Source organism: Macrotis lagotis, chromosome 1 (assembly GCF_037893015.1).
Source record: "Macrotis lagotis isolate mMagLag1 chromosome 1, bilby.v1.9.chrom.fasta, whole genome shotgun sequence".
NCBI lineage: Eukaryota > Metazoa > Chordata > Mammalia > Peramelemorphia > Peramelidae > Macrotis > Macrotis lagotis.
In genome coordinates, this window is record NC_133658.1 from 835,277,398 (window position 1) to 835,300,318 (window position 22,921).

At 43.7% G+C, this 22,921-nt stretch overlaps 1 protein-coding gene across 4 annotated transcripts in view; it reads left to right on the plus strand.

The window, feature by feature from the left end:
• Positions 1-22,921, plus strand: part of CLPB (ClpB family mitochondrial disaggregase) — a 177,126-nt gene that overhangs the window by 12,663 nt on the left and 141,542 nt on the right. For all 4 annotated transcript variants that reach the window (XM_074217294.1, XM_074217295.1, XM_074217296.1 and 1 more), the window contains exon 3: positions 14,368-14,454. In XM_074217294.1, coding sequence (XP_074073395.1) covers positions 14,368-14,454 — 87 coding nt within the window. The remainder of the gene's footprint in view (positions 1-14,367; positions 14,455-22,921) is intronic.

The window sequence follows — 22,921 nt, forward strand, 5'->3', positions numbered from 1 at the left end:
ACAATCCCTAATGATAACAGTCCTTGAGATAAAATCCATATCTCAAAGAACCTGATGGATGCCCCCTTGTGTTATTAGTTCTATACCTTAACAAGACTGAAAGTAGTCAAAGATCAACTTGCCCTGACTTGGTCCAGAATAGCTTCCATTCCCTGACCCTGATTTGCCTTGCGTCTCTGCATTTGACATATCCTACTCCTCCTTCAGTACTCTGCTCAGTGATCACCTTTCCTAATGATAATCCTCCTGAACTGGCTTAGGTGTCTCTCCTCCACCCAGAGTCTCACAGCTCTTCTTTGTCTTCATCACACTCTACCATGGATCATATTTATATGCCTGTCGTATCCCTCTGTTAAATTAGAAGCACCGCAAGATTAGGCCCTGTGAGAGGGATTTTTGTTGTTTTTTAAAATCCCTGTGGTTTCAAACTTAAAGGCCCTGAATATGTAGGCATTTTTTCATTATCTCTTGAATGAGATTGAATTCAGTTAATAGATTTTCTGCAACTAGAGAGCTTTTCAGTTTGGAGAACCTGGCCTTTATTCTGAAGCATGCTTCCATACCTGTCCCTAGGGATTTATCCAGTGGTTTCCTGCCTCTCTGCCCTCTTTCCAGGCCAGTCACTTACCGCTCAGGCTGCTGTCAGTGTAGCATGGCCTCTTCTATGGTAACATTGCCTGGGAAGCCAAATAAGCTCTACCTGAAGTGCTACCTGTTCTGGGAAACTGGGAGTCTTTCATGAGGTGAACCACTACTGGCCTGTTCCAGCCGCTCTCTGTCTGTCAGTGTCCCATTCCTCTCCCCCTTCTAAGGCTAACTTGCATCTGTTTTGTATATTCCTGTATTCTTTCTTTTTAGAATGTAAATTCCTTGAGGACAAGACAGATCTTTGTATCCCAAATACCTAGCATGATGACCAGCATAGAGTAGACAGTAATAATAAGTCCTTGCTGGTTGATTGATTAATTCTAGACTGACTAGACTAGAATGAACAACTATCATAATATAGGGGATTCCTGTTACTTTCACCTTGGCCCTCTGCTTCCAGTCTGCCATATTTCTCTGTTCTTTTAAACATAGTATTCATGCTCCTGAAAGTTGTGTGATCATCAAATCCTTTTAAAAGCAGTTGGATGACTTGCTATGTATAAAATATTTTGCTTTATAAATCAAAGGCACGAAGATCCTGATTAACCTTTTTTGAATTAGTGAATCTGATTTTTCTTAGTACATCTTGTTCTCAGCAGGGTGTAGAACTGTACATGCACCAATGTGGTTATTCTCTTCGTCATCTGTTGGACATCATTGAGGTTACATGGTGGGGGAAGGGAAAACTCATTCTCTATGGCTATACAAGTTAGAGCTAGGACCCAGTGAGGAGCAGATTTCAGCTCATCATAAGCAAGAATTTTACAGCTGAACTGTCACACAGGAATGGACTATTTCCTGGGGCTCACGAGCTTCCTGTCAATGGCAGTGTTCAAGCATGGACTAGACTGGGAAGGAAAGGAAGGTGGACTAAGCAGACTTTGAAGGGTCTTTGTAGTTTTGTTGTTGCTGAGTTATTTGAGTCGTGCCTGACTCTTCATGACCGTGTTGGAAGTTTTCTTGGCAAAGACACTTGAGTGGTTTGACATTTCCTCCTCCAGTGTCTAGCTACCTCCTGGCTTTGACTCCATGAAATGAGGATTCAAATCCTTGGGGTTTTTTGAGTCTCCAATTCTGTGGTGTATAGATAGAGCTGGCCCTGTCTATAACAGATAAGGACAGAGAGATGATGATCTTGTTTCTTTATGTGTTCTCCCTAAGCAGCATGGTGCTTCATTTTCAGTGTCTACTGGCTCCTGTTAGGTGGGACTGTGATGTCAAAAACATTGATATGGCTCCTTCCTGTCCTGGAGAGTTAAGAATTAATTTGGCAGTTGATGAACTGGCCCACCTTCTAGCCTGTAGCTTCTGTCTCACAGAGCTTAGTGTTTATGTTCAGGATTAGTCCCATTTACCCAGCTAGACAGAGAGCTGCTTGAGGGCAGGAATACCAACAGCACCAAAAGAATGACCTCTGGAGAAGAAAACAGACAGGGAAATCTGATTTCCAGACCTGGCTGCATCACTGACCACCTCTCACCTCAAGTGAGTTGTTCAGATGCTTGGGTCTGTAGAGTGAGTGAGTTGGATTTAATGATCTCCATGGGACCCTTACATCTCAGGCATCTCACTAGTGCTAGAAAAGGACCAAAATGACATCACTGCATTAAGTTGTGCCAGATCAGACCAATACAAACTCAGAAGACTCTATCATAGGTTGTACACAGATGGTATGTATGAACATTTGGAGTGGAGATGTCTCTAAGACATTGGTTGGTTGGTAATAATGTTCACATAACTTCATCACCACCAGTATGCTTAATGAAGAGGTGTTTTGGGATAGTAGAAAAGGTGTTGGTCAGATAAGAAAGTGGGTTCATGTTCTGACCTTGCTAGCTATGCAGCCATGAACAGATCAATTCATCTTCTTCACCTCAGTGTCTTCATTTAAAATAGGGCTGATAATAGCTCACAGTTTGGATGTAAGGAATTGAAAGTGACTTTTTCAAATTAGAGATATATTCCATAAAAGCCCCACCTGAATGGAGATGACCTTTCTTGAAAACTTTGCTGATAGTGTTTCAGCTTTGGCAGCTCTACCTTGCTAGGAAGACTTGAGTTTGTGTGCCTGCTGTAGCCTGGCTAAGTTTGGAGAATACCCACCTATCATCCAACTACTTCAACCTAGGAAGCATTGAGTACTGTGAGACCTATCTTTCTGCACTTGAGGAAGAGGGTGCTTAGAATAACAGTTTTTTTTAATCATCTCCATAGATTATCTTAAATGCTGGTTCTACAAATGTGAAATCCTTGCCAAGATTAAATTGATAATGTTGAAGGAAATGAATCACATAAATGTGTACATTCATTTTATGAATAAAACCAGAAGACCCAAGGATTTGTTGTTCAGTTATTTTTCAGTCATGTTTGATTCTTTGTGGCCCCATTTGGGGTTTTTTGGGCAAAGATACTTCAGCTCATTTTCCAAATGAAGAAACTGAGTTAAACAGGTTTAAATGACTTGCTAAGGGTCACATAGTGTCTGAGGCCAGATTTTATGTCAGACCCAGCCCTATCCATTGTGTCACCTAGCTGCCCCAGCCCTAAAGAAGTTGTACTAAATTGGAAGGAAAGGCAAATAAGCAGGTTGGCAAGCGACAGAAAATTTTGTTTCATGAGGCACACTGCTAAAGATTGGAGCTCAGGGAATTGGGTGAAAGATAGCCAAGAGGCTGGCAGAGTGGGTAAAGTGAGAGGAGAGCCTGAATGCTGCCCCAGTACCAGAGGACATTGAGAAATCCAGAGGAAGAACTGGGATGCATTGGGCAGAGCACATGGATGAGTGGACAGGAGGAATTGCCCAAGGACGATATATTGTAAATGGGTTAGAAAGAAAATAACCACATGGAAGAGATCACAAATGTTTCAAAGGTTGGAAACACTGGCTGGGGAGAGAACCTTAGACTGAGAGTCTGGAGACCTGGGTTTAAGTTTTTATTCCATCACATTTTCTGTGACCCTGAGCAAATCACTTCACTTCGGCCACTGTTTTGTCCCCTGGGGGAAGAGAGAGAGAGAGAGAGAGAGAGAGAGAGAGAGAGAGAGAGAGAGAGTGAGTGAGTGTGTGTGTGTGTGTTGGGGGGGCAGAATAACATGATACTTATTTTTTCTTGTAAGCTTTGTTGTGAGAAGTGTTTTCTATACCTGAAATGCTTTAGGACTGAGGGTGGAATTGTCTACACAGCATCCCCTGGGCTCAATGACTTACCTGCCTAGGTCACCTGAAACTGCAGGCCTGTGGGAGCCTGCTGGGGGATTCCTGCTCATACCAACAAGTTTCTGGAGACAAGGAGCTGTTAGTAAACCAAAGGAGGAAATGAACTTTCTTCCCTTTCCAGGGACTTCATGGAGAGCTAGGATTACCTTGAGAAAACTTCATAGGCAAAGGAAGTCATTGGTGTGGTCTACCCCTCAACCCCTTAACCACCCTCACATGACTCAACACTCTCCAATTATGCATTTTTCTCCCTAATGATTGCCATGCCTTAATTAGATTATTCTAATTCTAATCAAGCCATGATAAGAAAATGAAGGATTTTCTCTTCAGTTTAGAGATCCTAGGATCCTACAGTTTAGGGGCTGTAGGGACCATGACTGAGAGGGACTATGAGAATTGTCTCCTTCTGGGATTCTTAACCTCTTTTGTGTCATGGATCCCTTTGGCTTCTAATGAAGAATATTTGCTTCCTACTTTCCTAATTGAGGGAAATGCTAAATTTCAATTAGAAGTTAGTACAAAGAAAGCTAGAATTTTTCTCCCCCACCAAATTCATGGACTTCATAAACCCACTTCAGGTCCATGGGCCCTAGATTAAAAACCCCTGAATTGGCATCTGGATGATAGACCTCTAAAACAATCTTTTTGAAAATGATGCAGCTAAGACTCCAAGATGTTAAATGGCTTGTCTTTGCACAGCCAAAATTGAAAGCCCAGGTCCTCAGACTCTGCTTGTTATTCTTTCTACTATTCTCTGCCTCCTACATAATAAATTGGTTCTGTTTTATATTGGTTCACTGGTTGTTGATTAGGAAAACAAAACTAAACAGAAAAGCGCATTTCTATCATGACTCAGTAAAACTTAAAAAAAAATAATCTGTATCACATTTCATTCCGAGTCCATCCAATTTACTCTGGTTTCTGGCTTGCAGTATGGTGTGGTTAGAAGGTCATTGTTGCTTTCAGGAGGGTTGTTGGCCTGGTCCTGCAGCCCAGGTGTCAGGAAGGGGCCTGCCACTGGGACTGCCTTTGCTCCCAGCATAGGTAACAGTCCTGCACATCGATCTGGGGAGTTTATCTAATTACACAAAAAAAAAAACCTGGCTGGTAAATGCATTTGGCTGTCTAGGACCCGAAGAGTGGCTGTCTGTTTATCGATTGTCCTATCATTAAGGAAGGATGAGGAAATATTAATGATGGCACTTGGGCAGTGGGAGCCTAAACTTCCCTTGACTGGGAGATGTGTGAATTTTTCAACACCCTGCAGTGCTTTTAAAACTAAAAGGAGCAACTTGAGGCAAAAGGCAGTGACTGTGCTGGGCAAGGGCATTTGTATCTGGCATAGAGCTGCAAGTAACCCTGAGATCATCATCCCCTAAACTATGGTTCATTTGTTCATCTTGGTGGATCTCTGTCACTTGGCAACAGACCCAGATTCACCAGGGCAGGAAAATCTGTGGATCTGCATCTTTGGATTTTTTGTTGGTGGTTGCCAAAGATTTCCTTTTTTGTACTAGAAATAGCTCTATGTTTGAAGAAGTGGAGGCAGCCTGAGATCTGTTTAGCTCAGGGGAGAGTTAATATTGGGGAATACTTTCTCTCTCTCTCTCTCTCTGTTTTTTTTTCCCTATCCCTGAAAGTAAGAATATTGTATTTCCACAAGGAGAGAAGCAGTATTAACAGCCTTGGTCAGGAAGTTTAGGGCTCAAGCTCTTACCATGACCTCTACTAGCCATCTGAGCTTGGCAGCCATGTGAGACTTGAAGCTACATTGGAGTTGATTCTGTACATATGAAATCATAGTCCAGATCAAAGTGGTGGGGAAGGTCCTGAATTTCAAATGTGTAGGTACTCCTTCAGCCTAGATCCAGCAGCAAGGATTGATTGAGCATCTAAGATGTGACAAGGACTATGCTATACACTGATGAGGGCAATACAAAGACCATATGGAACAGCCCCTGCCCTTAATTTCTATTGAGGGAGACCAATATCTGCACATCAAAGCACATACAAAATAAATCCCAGTTAACTTGGCAGGGGAAGGGGGATCAGGAAAGGAGATGATGTTTGAGCTGAGCTTTGAAGAGAAATTGAGAATTCTGCAAGTAACAGGTGAAGTAGTAGTTTGTTCCTGACAGGGGAAAAGAACTGTGTTGAAAGCACAGAAGCACAAGACAGGGTCCTCTGAGGAACAGCAAGAAAGTCAATTTGCTTTCACTTAAAGCAGGCCAGAAGAGAGAAGTGATCTTGTAATAAAGTAGTAAATAAAGTATACAAATAAAATATACAAATATACTCTTTGTATATTTACTATAGGGACAAGAGGGAGTTGTTGAAGTTTGAATAGCAGTGAAATGATATGGTAAAGATCTGTACTTTAAGAAAATCATTTTACAGCTTGATGGAGAAAGAGCTGGCGAGGGGAGAGGTGAGGCTGGAGAACAATTATAAGGCTCCTGGAAGAAGAGACTGTTTATTACAAGCTGTGCAGGAGAGAGACCATGGGACCTGCCTTGGAGTGGAGGCTGGGAAATAGAGAGAAAAGACTGGACAGGCAGAACTGAGAAAACTTGACAACTTTTGGATAGATGGGGAAATGAGGAAGAACAAAGAATCAAGGACAATTGATGTTGTGAATATAGGTGATTAGAAGGAATGATAGCACATTCAACAGGTGGTAAAGGGGAGATTTATGAAGGCTTCATCAGGGAACTGAACTCAGTTATCATGTTCCATCCTGTCTTCTCTCTCAGCATCCTCAATTCCTTCAGCTGCTCATTGCACTGCATTTCCTACAGTCACCTCCTTCAGACACTTGTGTATGTTAATGCACTGCCTCCGCAAACCTCCAAGAGTGAGTGCCCAGGGCAGAGGCCATAGGACCACTCCCATCCTGGACTCTAGGTCCAATTGATATATATTGCAACTTACTGCAAATCTTGGCATTTTTTCACAATAACTGTTGTCTGTGCCAAGGTAGTTGCTTTTTTTGATTCTACTCCCTCTGGCATTCGTTTTTCATTCTTCTCTCCCTTCCTTACTCCTCTCCTTTTCTTTTCCTATTGTACCTCTACCTTACTACCTTACTTACTACCTCTGCCTTTCTTTTGTAGACATACTTATTCCTCTCTGGTTTATTCTTCTCTCTTATTGCATGTCACCCACCCATTAGCTCCTTGTGTGGACCTCACCTCCAGGAAACCTCCCCTAATGGTGTCAAACTCAAAAGGCATTTCTGCCTTCTTTCTCTGAGCTCCTATGACTATTATAACCTCAGGCTGACACAGCCAGTCCCTCTCATAGAGCTTATCTTTGTACTATGTGACTCTTACTGCAAGAGTGGTGTGAGGTATAGCAGGATTGTCAGAGCTAGAAGAGACCTCAAGACATGGAACACAAACGACTGATCGCTGGATCATGGAATTGGCTGGGACTTCAATGGCTCATCTAAGCTAATGCCCTCATTTAATAGATGAGGGAACTAAGGCCAAGAGAAATATAATAGCCTGTCCTCCAATGTCATATATGTTGTAAGTAGTAGAACTGGGCTTCAGACTTCAGTTCTCTGGTTTTAAATCCAGAACCGTCTTTTTCTTCTTAACAGCCTAGCCAAACACAGAGCTCAATGGGGGATGGGGGGTGGAGCAGCGGGCGGAGGTACCCAGTAGAGACTATAACTGGTTGATTGATTGATTGATTGAAGGCTCTGTTTCTTCTTCAGAACCAGCACAGCAGGAGAAGGGGAATCAGGCAGCTGATATAGTGTGGCCTCCTCAATCCGCCATTCATGTGGATTGGAGGGGAACTTGGGAAGGTTGCATAAGAATCCTCTTCTGGGCTTGTCCTGAGCATCCATCTGAATGTCCTTTTGTTGGGGAAGGGAGCACTATGGAGGCCCTCCTGCTGTCCTGCTCCCTGGACACTACTTCTGCAGCATGCAGGTCCAGCCCCACAAAGAAAGCCCAGGAGGGAGGGTCACTCGTGGATTAGGGCAGCCCAGGTGCCTCTCCTGTCACGGAAAAGTGCTGGGAATCACTCACTTAACAGCTCTGGCCAAATAAAAAAAAAAATTGGCAGTCCAACTGGTCACATTTATCCAGTGTGTCTGCATAGACTCTTAGAATAATTATGTGGTGATTGACACTAAATCTGATCATCTCAGAATCTCAGAGCAGTGGAGTCAAGACTCTCAAGTACATTTAGTTTACCTCCCATTTACAGTCTCTGACAGGACCAACCCTCCTGTGAGAACTTCTAGACATGAAATTCATTTTCTTCAAGGAAAACTTACTCACCTCTTCCCAGTTCTTATCATTAGATAGTTCTGTTTCATGTTGAACTGGCTTCTGCTTCCTCATGCTCCTCAGTGCTGTTGGTTCTACCCTCTGGAGCCATAATAACCAGCCTTTCCCTGGGAAAGGTCTTTGTTCCCTAGAAGGTCTTTATACCATGATTTAATCTGTGATCTCAGGTGATTCCAGACTGATTGTGCAGTGGTTAGGGCATTGTTTTTAACTGACTAGTTGTACTCTACTTAAGGAGACCATAATTGTGGGTTTCTTCTCCATTCAGGCCAGTTAGTTTTGTGTTTCTAGCTCTGGTCCTGGATTGAACTCCAAACTGGACCACAAACTCCCATCCTTGGTCTCCAGCCCCCTGAACTATATTGGGTCTGAGAGCATGTAATATAATCATCCTTTACTAAAATAAATTACTCAGTCACCTCTAACTCCAAATCTCATGACCCTTTCGATCAGTCACTCTCAATAGAAAAAACTGGCCCACTTTTCAGCCTCAGACCAAGCAGTCCAAGAAATGCACAGCCTTGCCTGAGCCCCATATCTGCAGACTAGTCTGGCCCAGCTCACTAAAGTCAGCAGCTTTCACAGGTCCATTAAAAACTATCCCCAGTTTGCAGCCCCTTCAGGGATGTATGTGGCCAGGGCTTGAAGGAATGGCAGACCATCTGGTCCAGCTTCCCTTCCAGGGTTGGACCTCCCTCCCTCCTCTCCCTGTGAGAAAGCTGTGGCTGATAGCTTCTAGTCTCTTGAACCCAGAGCTGCCTTTCTGGGACATGCTTATGCTTGTGCCAGTAGGTGGTGCTCTCAACTCTCGACTGCTTGGCAGTCTGGCTAATGGCCCAGATGCTTTCCGATGAGTCACCAAACCTCCTTCCTTCAGGGACCCTGAAGTGAATGTGCAGACTCAGGCTGGAGCTCCCTTGGCCAGAGGCCAGGGAGGACTACACTTTCCCTCTCAGGTGTGCTTTCTTAGATTCTTAGATTCTTAGATGGGGAACCAGAGAGATGATCTGGTCCAGTCTCATCTTAAAGAGAGGGGACAGTGAACTCACAGTGGGAACAGGGCCTGATTGTCCAGTGTCAACACCGCCAGTCCCTGACAGTCTGTCTTGTGTGCTTTCTGTTGCACCATAGTTGAGGATGTCCCCTTTTCTGCTGTGCACCCACTGAACAGGTTTCCAAAGAAGAGACCCATTCAGAAGTTCACAGAGAGCAACTGAGATATCTTTCCAGACCCAGCTGAATGTCCACCTCCTCCAGGAAGCCCTCTCAGGATTTATTTGTATTGCTGACAGTCCCTGTCTTGTGAAAGCTCTTCGTGTTCTGTATTGTAACCTGAGTATTTCATGTGGTCAGGTCATGCCTCCCGAGACTGGATCTCATCTACTCCTTTTCTCTCCCTTGCACAGCCTAGTTCAGCAATGGCATAGGTGCTACATAATGTTGGTTGAATGACTGAATGACAGAAATAAATTCTTCAAAAAGCAATTTTCAAATATCTCCTTGGGCTTGGCCAAAAGAAGAGAGTGATGTGGTATCAAGAATACTGGTCTGGAATGTAGTTTCATCTCTGCTGCTCCTTCACTCTGTAACTTGGAGTCAAACCCTTTCTCCTCCAGTGCTTTAAAGTTTGCAGAGGATTTCTTTAAACATTCTGGTAGGCAGAAAGTGCAAGTGTTGTCCTCATTTACAAAGTGCTAGGAGGTGAGGTATCAGAAGAGGAGCTATATGTAAGAGTGGCAAGAGGGGAGCCATTCCCTGGTCTGGAATTATAATAGGAGTAGAGAGGGGTTTATGAGGTACATTTATTCTCTTGAAACGATCCAGTCAGAGAAGTTTCTTGGAAGAGGAAACAGTAGAAGACAAGCTGAGCCATGAATGAAAGGCAAGTGGGTAATGTAAACCATGCAACAGCAAGATGATCAATGGAGACACACCTAGCACCTGTGAATGAGCAAGTGGAGGCTCTGTAGGAACCAACACCTGCAGCCTCAATTGCCCCAGGTTCTGCGGGAGATAGTGCATATATGAGGCCAATATTTTTGTTAATGGACACCCTTGTCAGCCATCTGGAACTCTCCGTGAAGTCCCCCTTCCTTCCTACCCCCATTTTCCTTTCTCAGGGAGTCTTAGCAGCAGCCTGCAGGTAAGAACCACCTAACCTGGTCTGTTGTTCCTGTCAACCCATACCTTCTGCCAGGCTCCAACATCTGTCTGCATGGCTCACTACCTCCAGCCTGTGGCCCTTTACACTAGGGAGAATGGACAAAAATGGGATTGTACCCCTCCCAATGCCCCTTCCACAGGAGCAGCTGAGGGCCCAGAAGTCTGCCAGAACAATGTTCAATTGAAGTTCACTAACCACTTATCGATTAGGAATAAAATAGCAAGAGGAAAAAAAATGTGGGAAGCACCTCCAGGGTGAAGAGAGCTACTTACCCAGAAATACTGGTAGCAGCAAATCCAGTGGACACTTGGTCTTTGGATATAAAATTGAATATAGTCCTATCTCCCTCATTTATAGAAAAGGGAACTAGGGAAGAGAGATGAAGTGCCATATCCAAGATCACACAACTAGTAAGAAACAGAACTGACATTTAAACTGCCATTCAAAGGCACCAGAACCAGTGTTGCCTTCCCCAAGTCTAGAAATTGTGACAGACAGTTTTATGTCCCTTTTCACCACAGATCATGTTATACCAGAGATCATAAGGTACTTGGTCATCTATTCAAATTCATTTGGAGATGGAAAAATCAGCCCAGAGAAGGCAAGGACTTAGAGAAGTCAGAGTAGGGGATTCAGACCCAATGTTCTTTCCATAACTCTCTCAGGACTACAAGATTTAAGGGTTAATAACTGATTATGACTACCACTAGGACAGCAAGAAATTGAATCTTGCCTTGTCAGCAAAATAGAACTTCTCTGTCTGTGGGCCCTTTGCCAGACCTGGATTTAGCATAGGGAGGTCAGGTGCAGAAGGTAGTGGTCCAGTGGGTTCCTTGCTATTGCGCCTATAGACAGAGAGGTGCTGCTTCTCCTGCCTCCTCACAGAGTGGCAGTCTGTATTATGCCTCCCACTTATCATCCCCTCCATGATGGAATTCTAACCTTTCCAGAGCTACTGAGCTCTGTCACAAACATAGCTCTTTTTAAAAGAGATTAATTCACTGTGCACAGTGAAAACAGTCAGGGAGGACCTCCTGCCTCTTCTCCAGCCTCTGCAGCCTTTTCAGCTGGCTCTCAGCTTGAAGCAGCCAGGGGGCTTTAAAATGGAGGGTCCTGCTGGGCATTGATTTGCAAACAAGCATAACCAAACATTAGCCCGGTTTTGTAAAATCCTGCATCTTAGGTCTTCCCCAAAATCAATTTGAAAAGGAGTTTTCCTATCCCTAGAAGACCAGGAGATACTGTCTCCTTTAAGGAACTAAGACTTGAAGTTATACCTGTTAGGTACCCTTCCTTCCTGGATAGTAAGGGAAAAAAGAATATTTTTTTCTAGCTGATATTTCTCTAGCACCATAAACTTTTTTTTTTAGGTTTTTGCAAGGCAGTGGGGTTAAATGACTTGCCCAAGGCCACACAGCTAGGTAATTATTAAGTGTCTGAGGCCAAATTTGAACTCAGGTACTCCTGACTCCAGGGCCGGTGCTCTATCCACTGCGCCACCTAGCTGCCTCCACCATAAACTTTTGAAAGCATTTTATGACAACAATCCTCTGAGCCAAGTACTGAGGTGGAAACTGAGGTTCAGATGTGATTTGCCCAGGGATAGCCAGCACATTAATCCAGATCTCCCAACTACAAGATTAATGCTTTCTGCTCTGATATGTTGTTTGTGGCATATCATTCATTTGTTGAAAAAGAGTGTTTTTATCAGCCTTAATTTTCCAGGTACAAGTAACTCACAAGTCATATAGTATTAGAAACTAGTCAAGAAGCTGGGCATGTCTCCCTGATGGTTTGGGGACATGGACCCAAATCAAGATCTGTTGAAGCCTCAACAGGAGAGGATGAGGAAGCAAAGCATGATCACTATCTCCTGATGGCTTGGGCTGTTTTGTGCTGCCTTAGAGAGCAGAACTGTAAGAAATGGAGGAAAGTTTCAGAGAAGCACATTTCAGTTCACTGTAAGAACTTTTTATCAGGGGTGGCTAGGTGGCGCAGTGGATAGAGCACCGGCCCTGGAGTCAGGAGTACCTGGGTTCAAATCTGGTCCCAGACATTTAATAATTACCTAGCTGTGTGGCCTTGGGCAAGCCACTTAACCACATGTGCCTTGCAAAAAAAAAAAAAGAACTTTCTATCAGATCTTCCAAAGTGGAATGGGTGCCTTGGTAAGTAATGGAGAACTTCAAGTCAAGGCTGAATGTGAGCACCTGGTTGGGGATGTTCTAGAGGGGATTCTTAGTGAGGTATCAGTTGGCCTAAATGCTCTTAGACATCCTTGGCAACTAGGAGGTGCTAGGATTCTCAGCAAGAGCAGCTGGGAAACTGTGAGCTCCTCAAGCCCAAGATGCACAGTCACATCCAAAATCTCATTGGAGCTTCAATCCCCTTATGGGGACACAGTTTGGTGACTCTGAGTATCTCCTATTCTCCATTAGCCCTAGAGGCTAAGGATGTCTCTGTTTTCTAAGTGCAGGAAGTCTGCCTATTTCTGGTCTCCCTCTTGGCTGGGTGACTTTGAACAAATCACTTAACAAATCACCCTGGGTTTAATCTTCTGTAAAATGAGGTTTTCCTCAACCTTTTTTTTTTTTAGTAGTATTTTCTGTTGATTTCTAAACTGATGTCCCATGCTGTCAAAGAGTTAGTTTTCTCTTATGGGGCTTGCAGAATCTGTTTTGAAGAATCTTCAAGCTTTTAGGGAATGTGTGGGTTTGAGAGTGAATAAAAAGAGGAAGAAAAAGGAAAAACTCTGGGACAGTCACTCATGTAGTCTTGGTCTGTTCCTCTTTTGATTCCAGAAGTCTCCTTCCCTATCCCTGCCACTTCAGCTGGAGCCTGCCTTTTCTTTCACTCAACTAAGCCAGAAACATCACTAATTTGATTCCTTTGGGTTTTGTTTTGTTTTGGGTTTTGTTTGGTTTTTTTTAGGTTTTTGCAAGGCAAACGGGGTTAAGTGGCTTGCCCAAGACCACACAGCTAGGTAATTATTAAGTGTCTGAGCATGTTTGTTTGTTTGTTTTTAAACATCCAGGGGTGGCTAGGTGGCGCAGTGGATAAAGCACCTGCCCTGGAGTCAGGAGTACCTGGGTTCAAATTCGGTCTCAGACACTTAAAAATTACCTAGCTGTGTGGCCTTGGGCAAGCCACTTAACTCCATCTGCCTTGCAAAAACCTAAAACAAAAAAATCCATAAATAATCCCTAGGAGAATTTATACCTGATGCTCCCAGTAGACATTCACTTATTAGTATGAATTAGTTCATTCAGCCTTACCAGGTACTGGTTCCAACAATTGGTAAAGCCATTTCTGGCAGAATTTTTCTTTGATCTGGTCTACTCTGCGCCTATTACTACTTTTTTTTTAAAAAAAATATTTATTTAAAGCAATGGGGTTAAGTGACTTGCCCAGGGTCACACAGCTAGGCAATTAAGTATCTGAGGCAGATTTGAACTCAGGTCTTCCTGAACTTTTTTTTTTATTTCAGGCAGTGGGATTAAGTGACTTGCCCAAAGCCACACAGCTAAGTAATTATTAAGTGTCTGAGGCCGGATTTGAACCCAGGTACTCCTGACTCCAGGGCCGGTGCTTTATCCACTGCGCCACCTAGCCACCCCGATAGAAAGTTCTTACGGTGAACTGAAATGTGCTTCCCTGAAACTTTCCTCCATTTCTTACAGTTCTGCTCTCTAAGAATTCCTCTCTACCCATCTCAACTCCCACCCCAGCCCTCAGAAGCCTCTTCCACTGTTTCTTTTGGTGCTCAGCTCAGATGCTGTCTCCTGCATAGAAAGTCCCCTGATGCTCCTCTCACTTTGTGGTTTTATCTTAGAGGTGTGTATGTGTTATTCCTCCTGAGAGAATGGAAGCTTCCCAAGGGCAGAGACTGGTTTTTTCTCTTGTGTCCTCAGTACTTAACACCAAACCTGGCACAAAGTGGATGCTTAATAAATTCTGGTGGATTGATTGATGACTTCTTAGTGTTCTCATGTTAACAACAGTTCAGCAATGCAGCACTGTCTTGTCTCTTCTAGGCTCTTGTCCGAAGGTACCAACGTGAACGCCAGGCACAAGCTGGGTTGGACAGCCCTCATGGTGGCAGCAATCAACAGAAACTATAGGTAAGAACTCTGGTTCCCCTTTTCCTTTCTCCTTACCCACCTTCTTCCCTCCCCAGCCTCTCCACTGGTGTGCCCCCAACATCTTTACCTAGGCTTTGCAGAGACAGGGCAAAAGAAGCTAGGCTCTGGGGGTGGGGAGGGGAGGGGAAGGGGAGAAGAATGTGCAAAGACAAAATCAAACAGTTCCTGCTCTCAAGAAACCTCTCTTCAAACAAAGGAGTTGACAAGCACGCAACTACAAAACAGATCAGAGGTCACCTGGGGAGTTAGCTTGGGAATATGGTAGCTAAGCTAAGTCATTCCTGGTCTGAAGAAGAAGGAAGGGCAGAGACAGGAGATGTGGAGGAGAAGAGTGTGAACCAACTGGCAAGAAGGGGAGGTCTTCCAGGGTCAGGAGAGCATTGTGCCTCCTTCTGGTCTTCGCACATTAGGAAGGACCCTGACAAATGGAACCCATCCAGGGGAAGAAGGCCAGGAGGGAGAGAGAACTCTGCACAAAGTTCAGAGTGGACATGAGAGTGTCCTGAGTATTTGTGAGCTGCTATATAAAGCCTTTTAAAATTGAAGCACCTTGGGGCAGCTAGGTGGCACAGTGGATAGAGCACCAGCCCTGGAGTCAGGAGTACCTGAGTTCAAATGCGACCTCAGACACTGAATAATTACCTAGCTGTGTGGCCTTGGGCAAGCCACTTAACCCAATTTTCCTTGCAAAAAAAAAAAAACCTAAAAAATTGAAGCACCTTTCTAGTCTTCTTACACTTACCCCCCCCCCCCCAAGGCACACATCCTTCTTGATCGAGTGACTATCCTTCTGATTTATCTTCTCACAAGACCCAAAGCTCTCTGCACCTCTGGGAGACAAATTGCCTGAGAGGTGATTCCTCCTCATCTCTACCTCAGGACTCCCTTGGCTTCCTTCTTCATGTGCAACTAAAATTCCACTTTTGGGGGGAAGCCTTTTCCATCCCCCCTTCATTGCCTTCTCTCTCTTGGTTATCTCCAGGTTAACCTCTATGTAGATTGCCTGCATGTAGCTATTTGTGTGTTGTCACACCTGTTAGATTTTAAGCTCCTTGAGGGCAGGGGCTGTCTTTTGCCTCTTAGCCCCAGTGTTTCATACAGTGTTTGGCACATAGTGAATACCTAATGACTATTTGTTGATTGATTGGCAAACTGCTCTGATGTATATACTCTTATTTGATCTCACAACCGTCCCAGGAGGTGTTTCAGGTATGACACTCCTCATTTTTAAGGTAAGGAAACTAAGAATGAGAGCTTGCATATACTCTTGTAGATTCATAAGTTTCTAAAACTTCCAAGTCACCTTAGAGGTCATCTGTCTAGTTTATTCTCTTTTTTACAGTATGAGGAAATTAAGGCCTAGATGATTAAATGACTTCCTCATGGTCACACACATTGACTTAGCAGCAGAGGAGAAGTTCAAAGTCAGTTCTCTTATTCCCACAACTGTTCATTCCATTACAATGTGCTTTCTTCTGTTTTTTCATTTGTGGTGAAGAGAATACTGTATTTGAGAGACTGAATTTTAGTCCCAGCTCTACTCCTGACTAGCAATTTGATCTTAGTCATATCTCTTTCCCATTCTGAGCCTCAGTTTCCTCCCCTGTAAGTGTAGATAATCTATGAATATCAATCAAGTCATTGCCCACAAGCCCACAAACCAAGCCACCATTGAGTTCCTTCTGGGCAGGATCCTGTCCAGTGATGATACCAGTTCACCCTCTGAATGCTCCCTAAGCTGGCACTGCCTCCTCCATAGAGGTTGCCATAGCTTTCAGCACTCCCTTTCTGCCATGCTCTAGAGGGTAGAGGTGTAGCCTCTCTTCCCCTTTGAAAAGGACACCCTGCGGGATATGCCTGAGCTACAAACTCTTAATGCATTTACTTGCCATCATGATGGGGAGGGAAGGGGTGCAGTAAGGGGAAGATTTTTCTGGGAATTAAGTCACTCTTGTCATTTTGTCTATGTTGTAGTCATTTTAATCAGTTTTTAAAACTTGTTGAATTGAATGAAACTAGTATATACCTATGTAGATTTTGGGTAACTCCCAGTAATGTTGTACATTGAAGTTTCTTAATCTGTTTTTGTCCTAATGAAACCTAGAAATAATTCTCAGAATCATGTTTTTAAATGCATAAAATAAGATTCGGGGGATTACAAAGGAAATCAATTTTATTGAAATGCAGCTAACCCAGTATTTAAAGAACAGGTTCAGGAACACCAAGCTAGTTAGATCTATTATAGAGGCTATTCCTTCTCACTCTGGATTTAACTATATATTTTATAAGCCTCTTCCAAAGCTGATATTCTGTGAGTTATTTATTTAACCTGACACTAGTTGTCTTATCTAGAAGCCATCAGAAAACGGTTTTTGGTGAACATGGCATAACAATGGATATGTTTGACTCATATGCATTCTTTTATTCCTAATCTGCCAGTATATTTAGCACTTTTAGATGTGTCTAGACTGAGCTACATGAGCATATCAGTCATCAGTTAACTCAACCCTCTGTTAAGTCAAAAGCAGGTTCTTGGAGAATCATTCTGAAAAAGAAGGGAAAAGACCTTACAGTTCCTCCGATTCATTCTCATGTAGGACAGAAATCACTTAGGGTTTTATTAAGTGCCTACCCTGTGCCCCACTCTGAGTTTTGGGAACAAGAAACGAAGAGTACTGTCATGAGTGTTAAAGAGTGGGTGATGAACCTGAGGAGGGCAGAGCTAGAATGCATTTTCCTGATCCCATTTTCACATATCAATGGGCTGTCATGGGACAGAATTCAATCTGCTCTTGGGCCCAGACATCCTAAGAACTAGGACCAAAGGGGACACTGAGTCACTGACTGATCACTGAGTGTTTCAAGTGGAGACTCCTTTTATGGATTGTTATAGAAATGTGCTTCTTGTTCAAGTGTAAGGTAGTGTAGATAACCTTAGGAGAACTCATCAGTGAGGAGATTCTTCAGTGTTACAGGGAAGCATATTTTAGTTCAAGGAAGAGCATTGGATTTGAGGTCAGAAAACATAAAATTTGGATTTCAGACCTTCAGTTCAAGACCTCTGTGATCTCAGGCAAGTCATTTAACCTCCTTAGGGGCCTGAGTTCTTCCGAGGTTAAATGAGAGAGCTAGCTGTAATGATTTTTACAGTTGATCCCAACTGTACCTTGAATAATGGGCCTCACTGTCAGGTGGGATCCAGAGAACCACTTGTTGACAATGTAGAAGGACTTGTACCTTGGAAGAGCCTGGGCCTGCACCTCCAGGATGAGCCCCTACAGCAGAGTCCCCTTCAGGCTCCTTTCTCTGAATTCTTTTGACTTGCCATGCTATCCATCCTCCCTGTTGTTTTGCTTGTTTGACCCTAAGCAACTGAAGCTTGAATCTCTTTCAGGGTTGCAGCCACAACTTCTTGTAACGCTAAAAGGCCCTTGTAAATAAGCTCAGCCTATAACTAAATTGAATTAGTTTTTATTTGAAAAGAGAAAGAAATCCAATTTCTCCAAACACGGGACAGACGGTAGAAAATGCTTTGATGTTACAACCTCTCAGCAATGCTTTACTTAGTCACAAGTTCATAAGCAAAAAGGCTTAATTACTTGGGAAAACACAGGATTAAAACCAAGCACAAAGGATGAATATCCGCCATAGAGCGGCACGATTCGAATCCATGTGCCGAGTTCGTGTGTGGTACCAACTTTGATGTGTGCCGGGACAAGCAGAAAGTCATGACCTCCTTGGGGATGCTTCTTCAGCTGAGGTTTGTCTGACTTAGTAGGCAGAAAACTGAGGGGTGCTGGGTCTGTTTGACCACCTTTGATGTCCAGGCAGCCGCAGGCCCTGTTGTTTGCCTGTCCACAGAGGGACGGCCTGGGAGCCTCCCACCTTTCCTTGGGGACAATGATCAGCGACGGAGTGTGACGACTGTTGACCATTCCAAGAGCCTGGTGAACCAGAACAGAGCTTTGGGAGATAGCAAGACCGAGTCTGGAAGGAAACTCAGCTGCATACTGAGAAAGCACTCCTCTAGTAGAGCCCTCCCTTGGGGCCCCCACAGCCTTCCTCTCAAGTCAGAATGCTCTCAGATTTCTCTCAGGTGCTTGGAAGAGTTGCTCTAGGCAGTACCAGATCATAGTGGAAATGTGGCAGTGTCAGCCCTCCAAAGCTTGTCCTCTGGAGAATGGGGCTGATAATCCTGCCTCTCAACATAATTGTCATAAGGAACTAGGGCCTGAGCAAAATGAAGTAGTAAAGATATTGGAGCTGCTGTTCCTCACACTGTTATCCATGATAGTCCATTTCATCCTTACATGAAAGCCTCATGATAAAAGCAGAACAGGGATGGCAGGATCTCAGAATCAGACAGAAGACCATCCAGTCCATCATTATCCCAGGGTCATGCATGAGAATACTGGAGCTCAGAAGAGACATGGAGTCCAGGCCCCAGCCTCAGCTCTGCTACTTCCTAGTATGAGAGTCTGAAGATCACCACCTCTACCTGAGCCTCAGTTGCCTCCTCTGTAAAATAAGTAGATTAGTCATTTGATGCTTTCTTGATTTACTTTGTGAAATAGGAAATGGTTGAGTTAAGGAGAAAGGGCGTAAATCCTCATCAGATTCCTAAAGAACATCTTTATAATAAATCAGCAACATCCAGCTCAGAGCCTGGCGTTCTTGTGGACACTTGGTAAATGTCGATTCTGCATTCTCATCCCTCTTCCTGCTCTGCTGTCCCTGGATTCCTGAAGATGTGTCCTGTGAGAGGACAGTATGGAGGCCCATGGGAATGTGAACTCTTATGAGGGTAGGGGCTGCCATTTCCTGCCTCTATCTGTATCTCCAGCATTCAGCACAATCAGTGTCTGGTCCACAGCAAGCTTTTATTATGCTAGGATGGCAAAGTGCACAGCAGAGAGATCTGGGCCAGAGTTGGAAGGACTCCTCTTCATGAGTTCAAATTCAGCCGTGGACTCTAGGCAAGTCCCCTTGTCTAACCCCCTCTGCCTCAGTTTCCTCATCTATAAAAAGAACTGGAGAAGGAAATGGCAAATCACTCCAGGATCTCTGCCAAGAAAACCCAAATGGGGTCAGGAAGAGTTGGACATGACTAAACACCAGCATCATAATTATGCCAATTATTTGATTTGGCCCTCAGAAGAGTTTTGAGAAGGAATTATTTGTATTTTATGGATGAAGTAAAAGCGAGATTGCAAGAGAAAAAGGACTCCTCTAAGGCCACATAACAAGTTCATGGAGAAACTGAGTTTGGAATCCAGGTCTCCTACCTCCTGACCTGGTGTCCTTGCTCCCTTTGCCTCCAGTTGCCACCCTGGGCCTCTTCTTCCCTCCTGTGAATTATGTTCCTCCATCAGGTTATAAACTCCTCAAGGGGTGGGACTGTCTTTTTGTTCTTTATCTTCTCAGGCACTTAGCACAAAATCTGGTACTTATAGGTGCTCAATGGATGTTTATGGTGTTTCACTCCTTTCCTAAAAGCAACCTCATAGTGAATTTTACTTGATAGCAAATAGAGTCAGGACCTGGCATAGTTCCCATTGCTAAAATTAATTTGTTCATCATTCATTCATTATGCTCCTCTGTGAAGTCCTGTGTTAGGCCTTGGGAGAGCTTCAAATAATGACGACATCTACTTGTTAATCAGCCATTCATTCAAACTATCATTAATCACTTGCTGCATGCAATGCCCTGGTGTTCAGGAGGAATCATACTTGAAATGAAACAGTGCTTGCTCTCAGAGAGCTCATGGTCTAGGAGAGAAATAAGGCACCAGGACAGTGATTATAAAGTGCATCTTATATAGGGAAGTCCTCAAGGAGGTACACAACAAAGGGTTTTGTGACTTCTGAGGGGAAGAAGCAGCAACTCTGGGGCTTGAGCTGGATTGTTTGAAATCCCCCCCCCCCAAGAGATCTCCCTCCCTTCTTCCCTCTCCCCTGGGCTGAGAACCAAATGGCGACCCATTTCATCAGTCTCTAAAGGGCCCAGTTCCCGGCATTGTCCTCCCTGCCTGGCCAGAGTCCCTGGAGAAGCTCGCCTAATGAGTTGATAACATGCACTTGCCAATCCCTTCCCGGATGTCGTACCTGGAGCTTGTTAATGTGAATCACAGAAACTGCTGTTGGCTGAGGATTTAATTCTCCCTCAGACCATTCATGTCATTTTAGTGCTCATCTCTTCCTCCCCTCATCTTCCTGAGGAACCCTTACACTTTAATCACAGATACAAAAGAACCCTTGTCAAACAGAGCAGGCCTGCTTTTCTGCCCTTGGCTCTTGGGGCATCTAAGGCCGACTCAGTGTTAGGACCATAGGCCTTCTCTGTGTCAGGTCAGTCAGAGGCCTCCCCTGGACTGGGGGAAGGAGATCTGATAGGCAGGTGTCTGCCTGAATGTTTGCATAGCCCTGGAGGTCAGGACTTTGACCCTAGCCTCCCTAAAGCCAGGAGCCTCCTTGGGTCTGCACTCCTCAGATATTGTATTGAAGTCTCCAAGGATATTATATTTCTTCTTAAGTGAGGCAGGGCCATGTGAGGGAAAAAGCTAGACACTAGATCTGAGTTTGAATCCCAGGTGAATTCTTATCCATCAAAGTAGCTTAGAGGATAGAGTGCTGAGCTTGGGGTCAGGAAGACCAGAGGCCTCATCCTGGCTGTGGGACTCTGGGCAAGTCACTTAACTGTGAAATGGTGATCACACCTACCTGCCTCCAGGATGGGGGGGTTCAGAGGATCCAAAGACAGGATTTATAACATCATAGGTGCTAAGTAAATGTGATTCCCTTCCCTTCTCAGAGCTTCCATTGTCCTCTATTAAAAAAAAATGACAATGCTAATAGCATTAAATGAAAGGGTGTAAGAGTGTTCAAAATTACACAGGACTAGATCATTGGGAGTTAGAGAAGTCAAAACTGGGAATGAGCTTTGAAGTCCTCTAGACCAGGGGTTCTCATTCCTTTGTATGCCAGGAACTTCTTGGGCAGCCAGTCAGGTGCTGGGAAGGGGTATAGACCCCTGCTCAGAATAATTGTTATAAATGTATAAAAGAAAAATATATGGAGATTGCAAAAGAAACCAATTAGTAATGTTATCAATGACTCAATTATAAATACTTTGTTTAGAGTGATTAAAATAGCTTTTGTTAACTTCTCTACTTTGAAAAGAAGGACTCTCTCTCTCCTTGTGAGAGAAGGCAATGAGTTATGGCAATGTACAGTCTTATGTGCAGTTTGAAAGGCTTGTTCCTCCCCTTTATGCCAATCATTCTTTGGGGTCAGAATCTAATTGATACATGCACCTTATAGTAATATGCATCAACCTCCTTGAGCAGGTTTGGGGCAGGCCTGATCTAATCTCAGGTCTGATCAGGTTGAGGTCAATTCTTTTGTCTTACACTCACATACCTTGCCCATAGGCACCAACACAGGAAGTTAGTTGTAAACTAATAGTCTTCCCTTAATATTCTTGTGGAAACCAAACATCCCACATTCCTTACAGTATCCAAATAGTTAGCAAAAAAATATTCTTTTTAAACAAGATTATAACTCCATTTAAGAATGAAGCTCTGGTCTAGTTACCTCATCTTCATTTTATCATTTTTTTTAAATTTCAGTTAACAAATTTATTTTCTGTGTTTCTTACATCTTTTCCCATTATTGCCCTCCATTGAAAAAAGAAAAACAAAAAACAAAACCCTTTTTACAAAGCACGTATAATTATATATACAAAATAATTTCCGGGGCAGCTAGGTGGCACAGTGGATAGAGCACCAGCCCTGGAGTCAGGAGTCACTGAGTTCAAATCCAGCCCCAGACACTTAATAATTACCTAGCTGTGTGGCCTTGGGCAAGCCACTTAACCCCATTGCCTTGCAAAAAAAAAAAATTAAACTAAAAACCTAAAAAAATAATTTCCATATTGACCACGTCCAAAAATTCATGTCTGACTATGAATCTTAATCCTGGAAACAGCATCTTCTCTCTCTAAGGAGGTGCAATTCCTTTCTTTTCAATATTGCTTTTTTCTTTCCTTCCTGTTCTATCTGGCCAAAAGCCAGAAAACTCTGCTTTTGACTCTTGTGACCCTTCAAGATAGCCCATGGGTGATATTGGGCTGACCAGGAAAAGCTGGACCTGAGCACAGGCTCTGCCAGGACCAGGCAGGGTGAGTTCAGACAGGTCAGCAGATAAGTGTGTCCTAAGTGCCACCACATGGTCTCCAGATTCTGATTGGTCAGAAATTACTCTTTCCTATACTTCACATAGTTCTTTTTTATTAGTCTAAACCAGTTCTAGGCTTGCTTCCTTTGCCCTGGTTTCATATTGTCATAGATAAAGCCTTGGAGGGATCACCAGAAGTCATCTCAAACCTTTAGAAGGAAGACCTGACTGCAGAATTGGTTTTCAATGTTTGTGTGACCCTTTGTAACTCT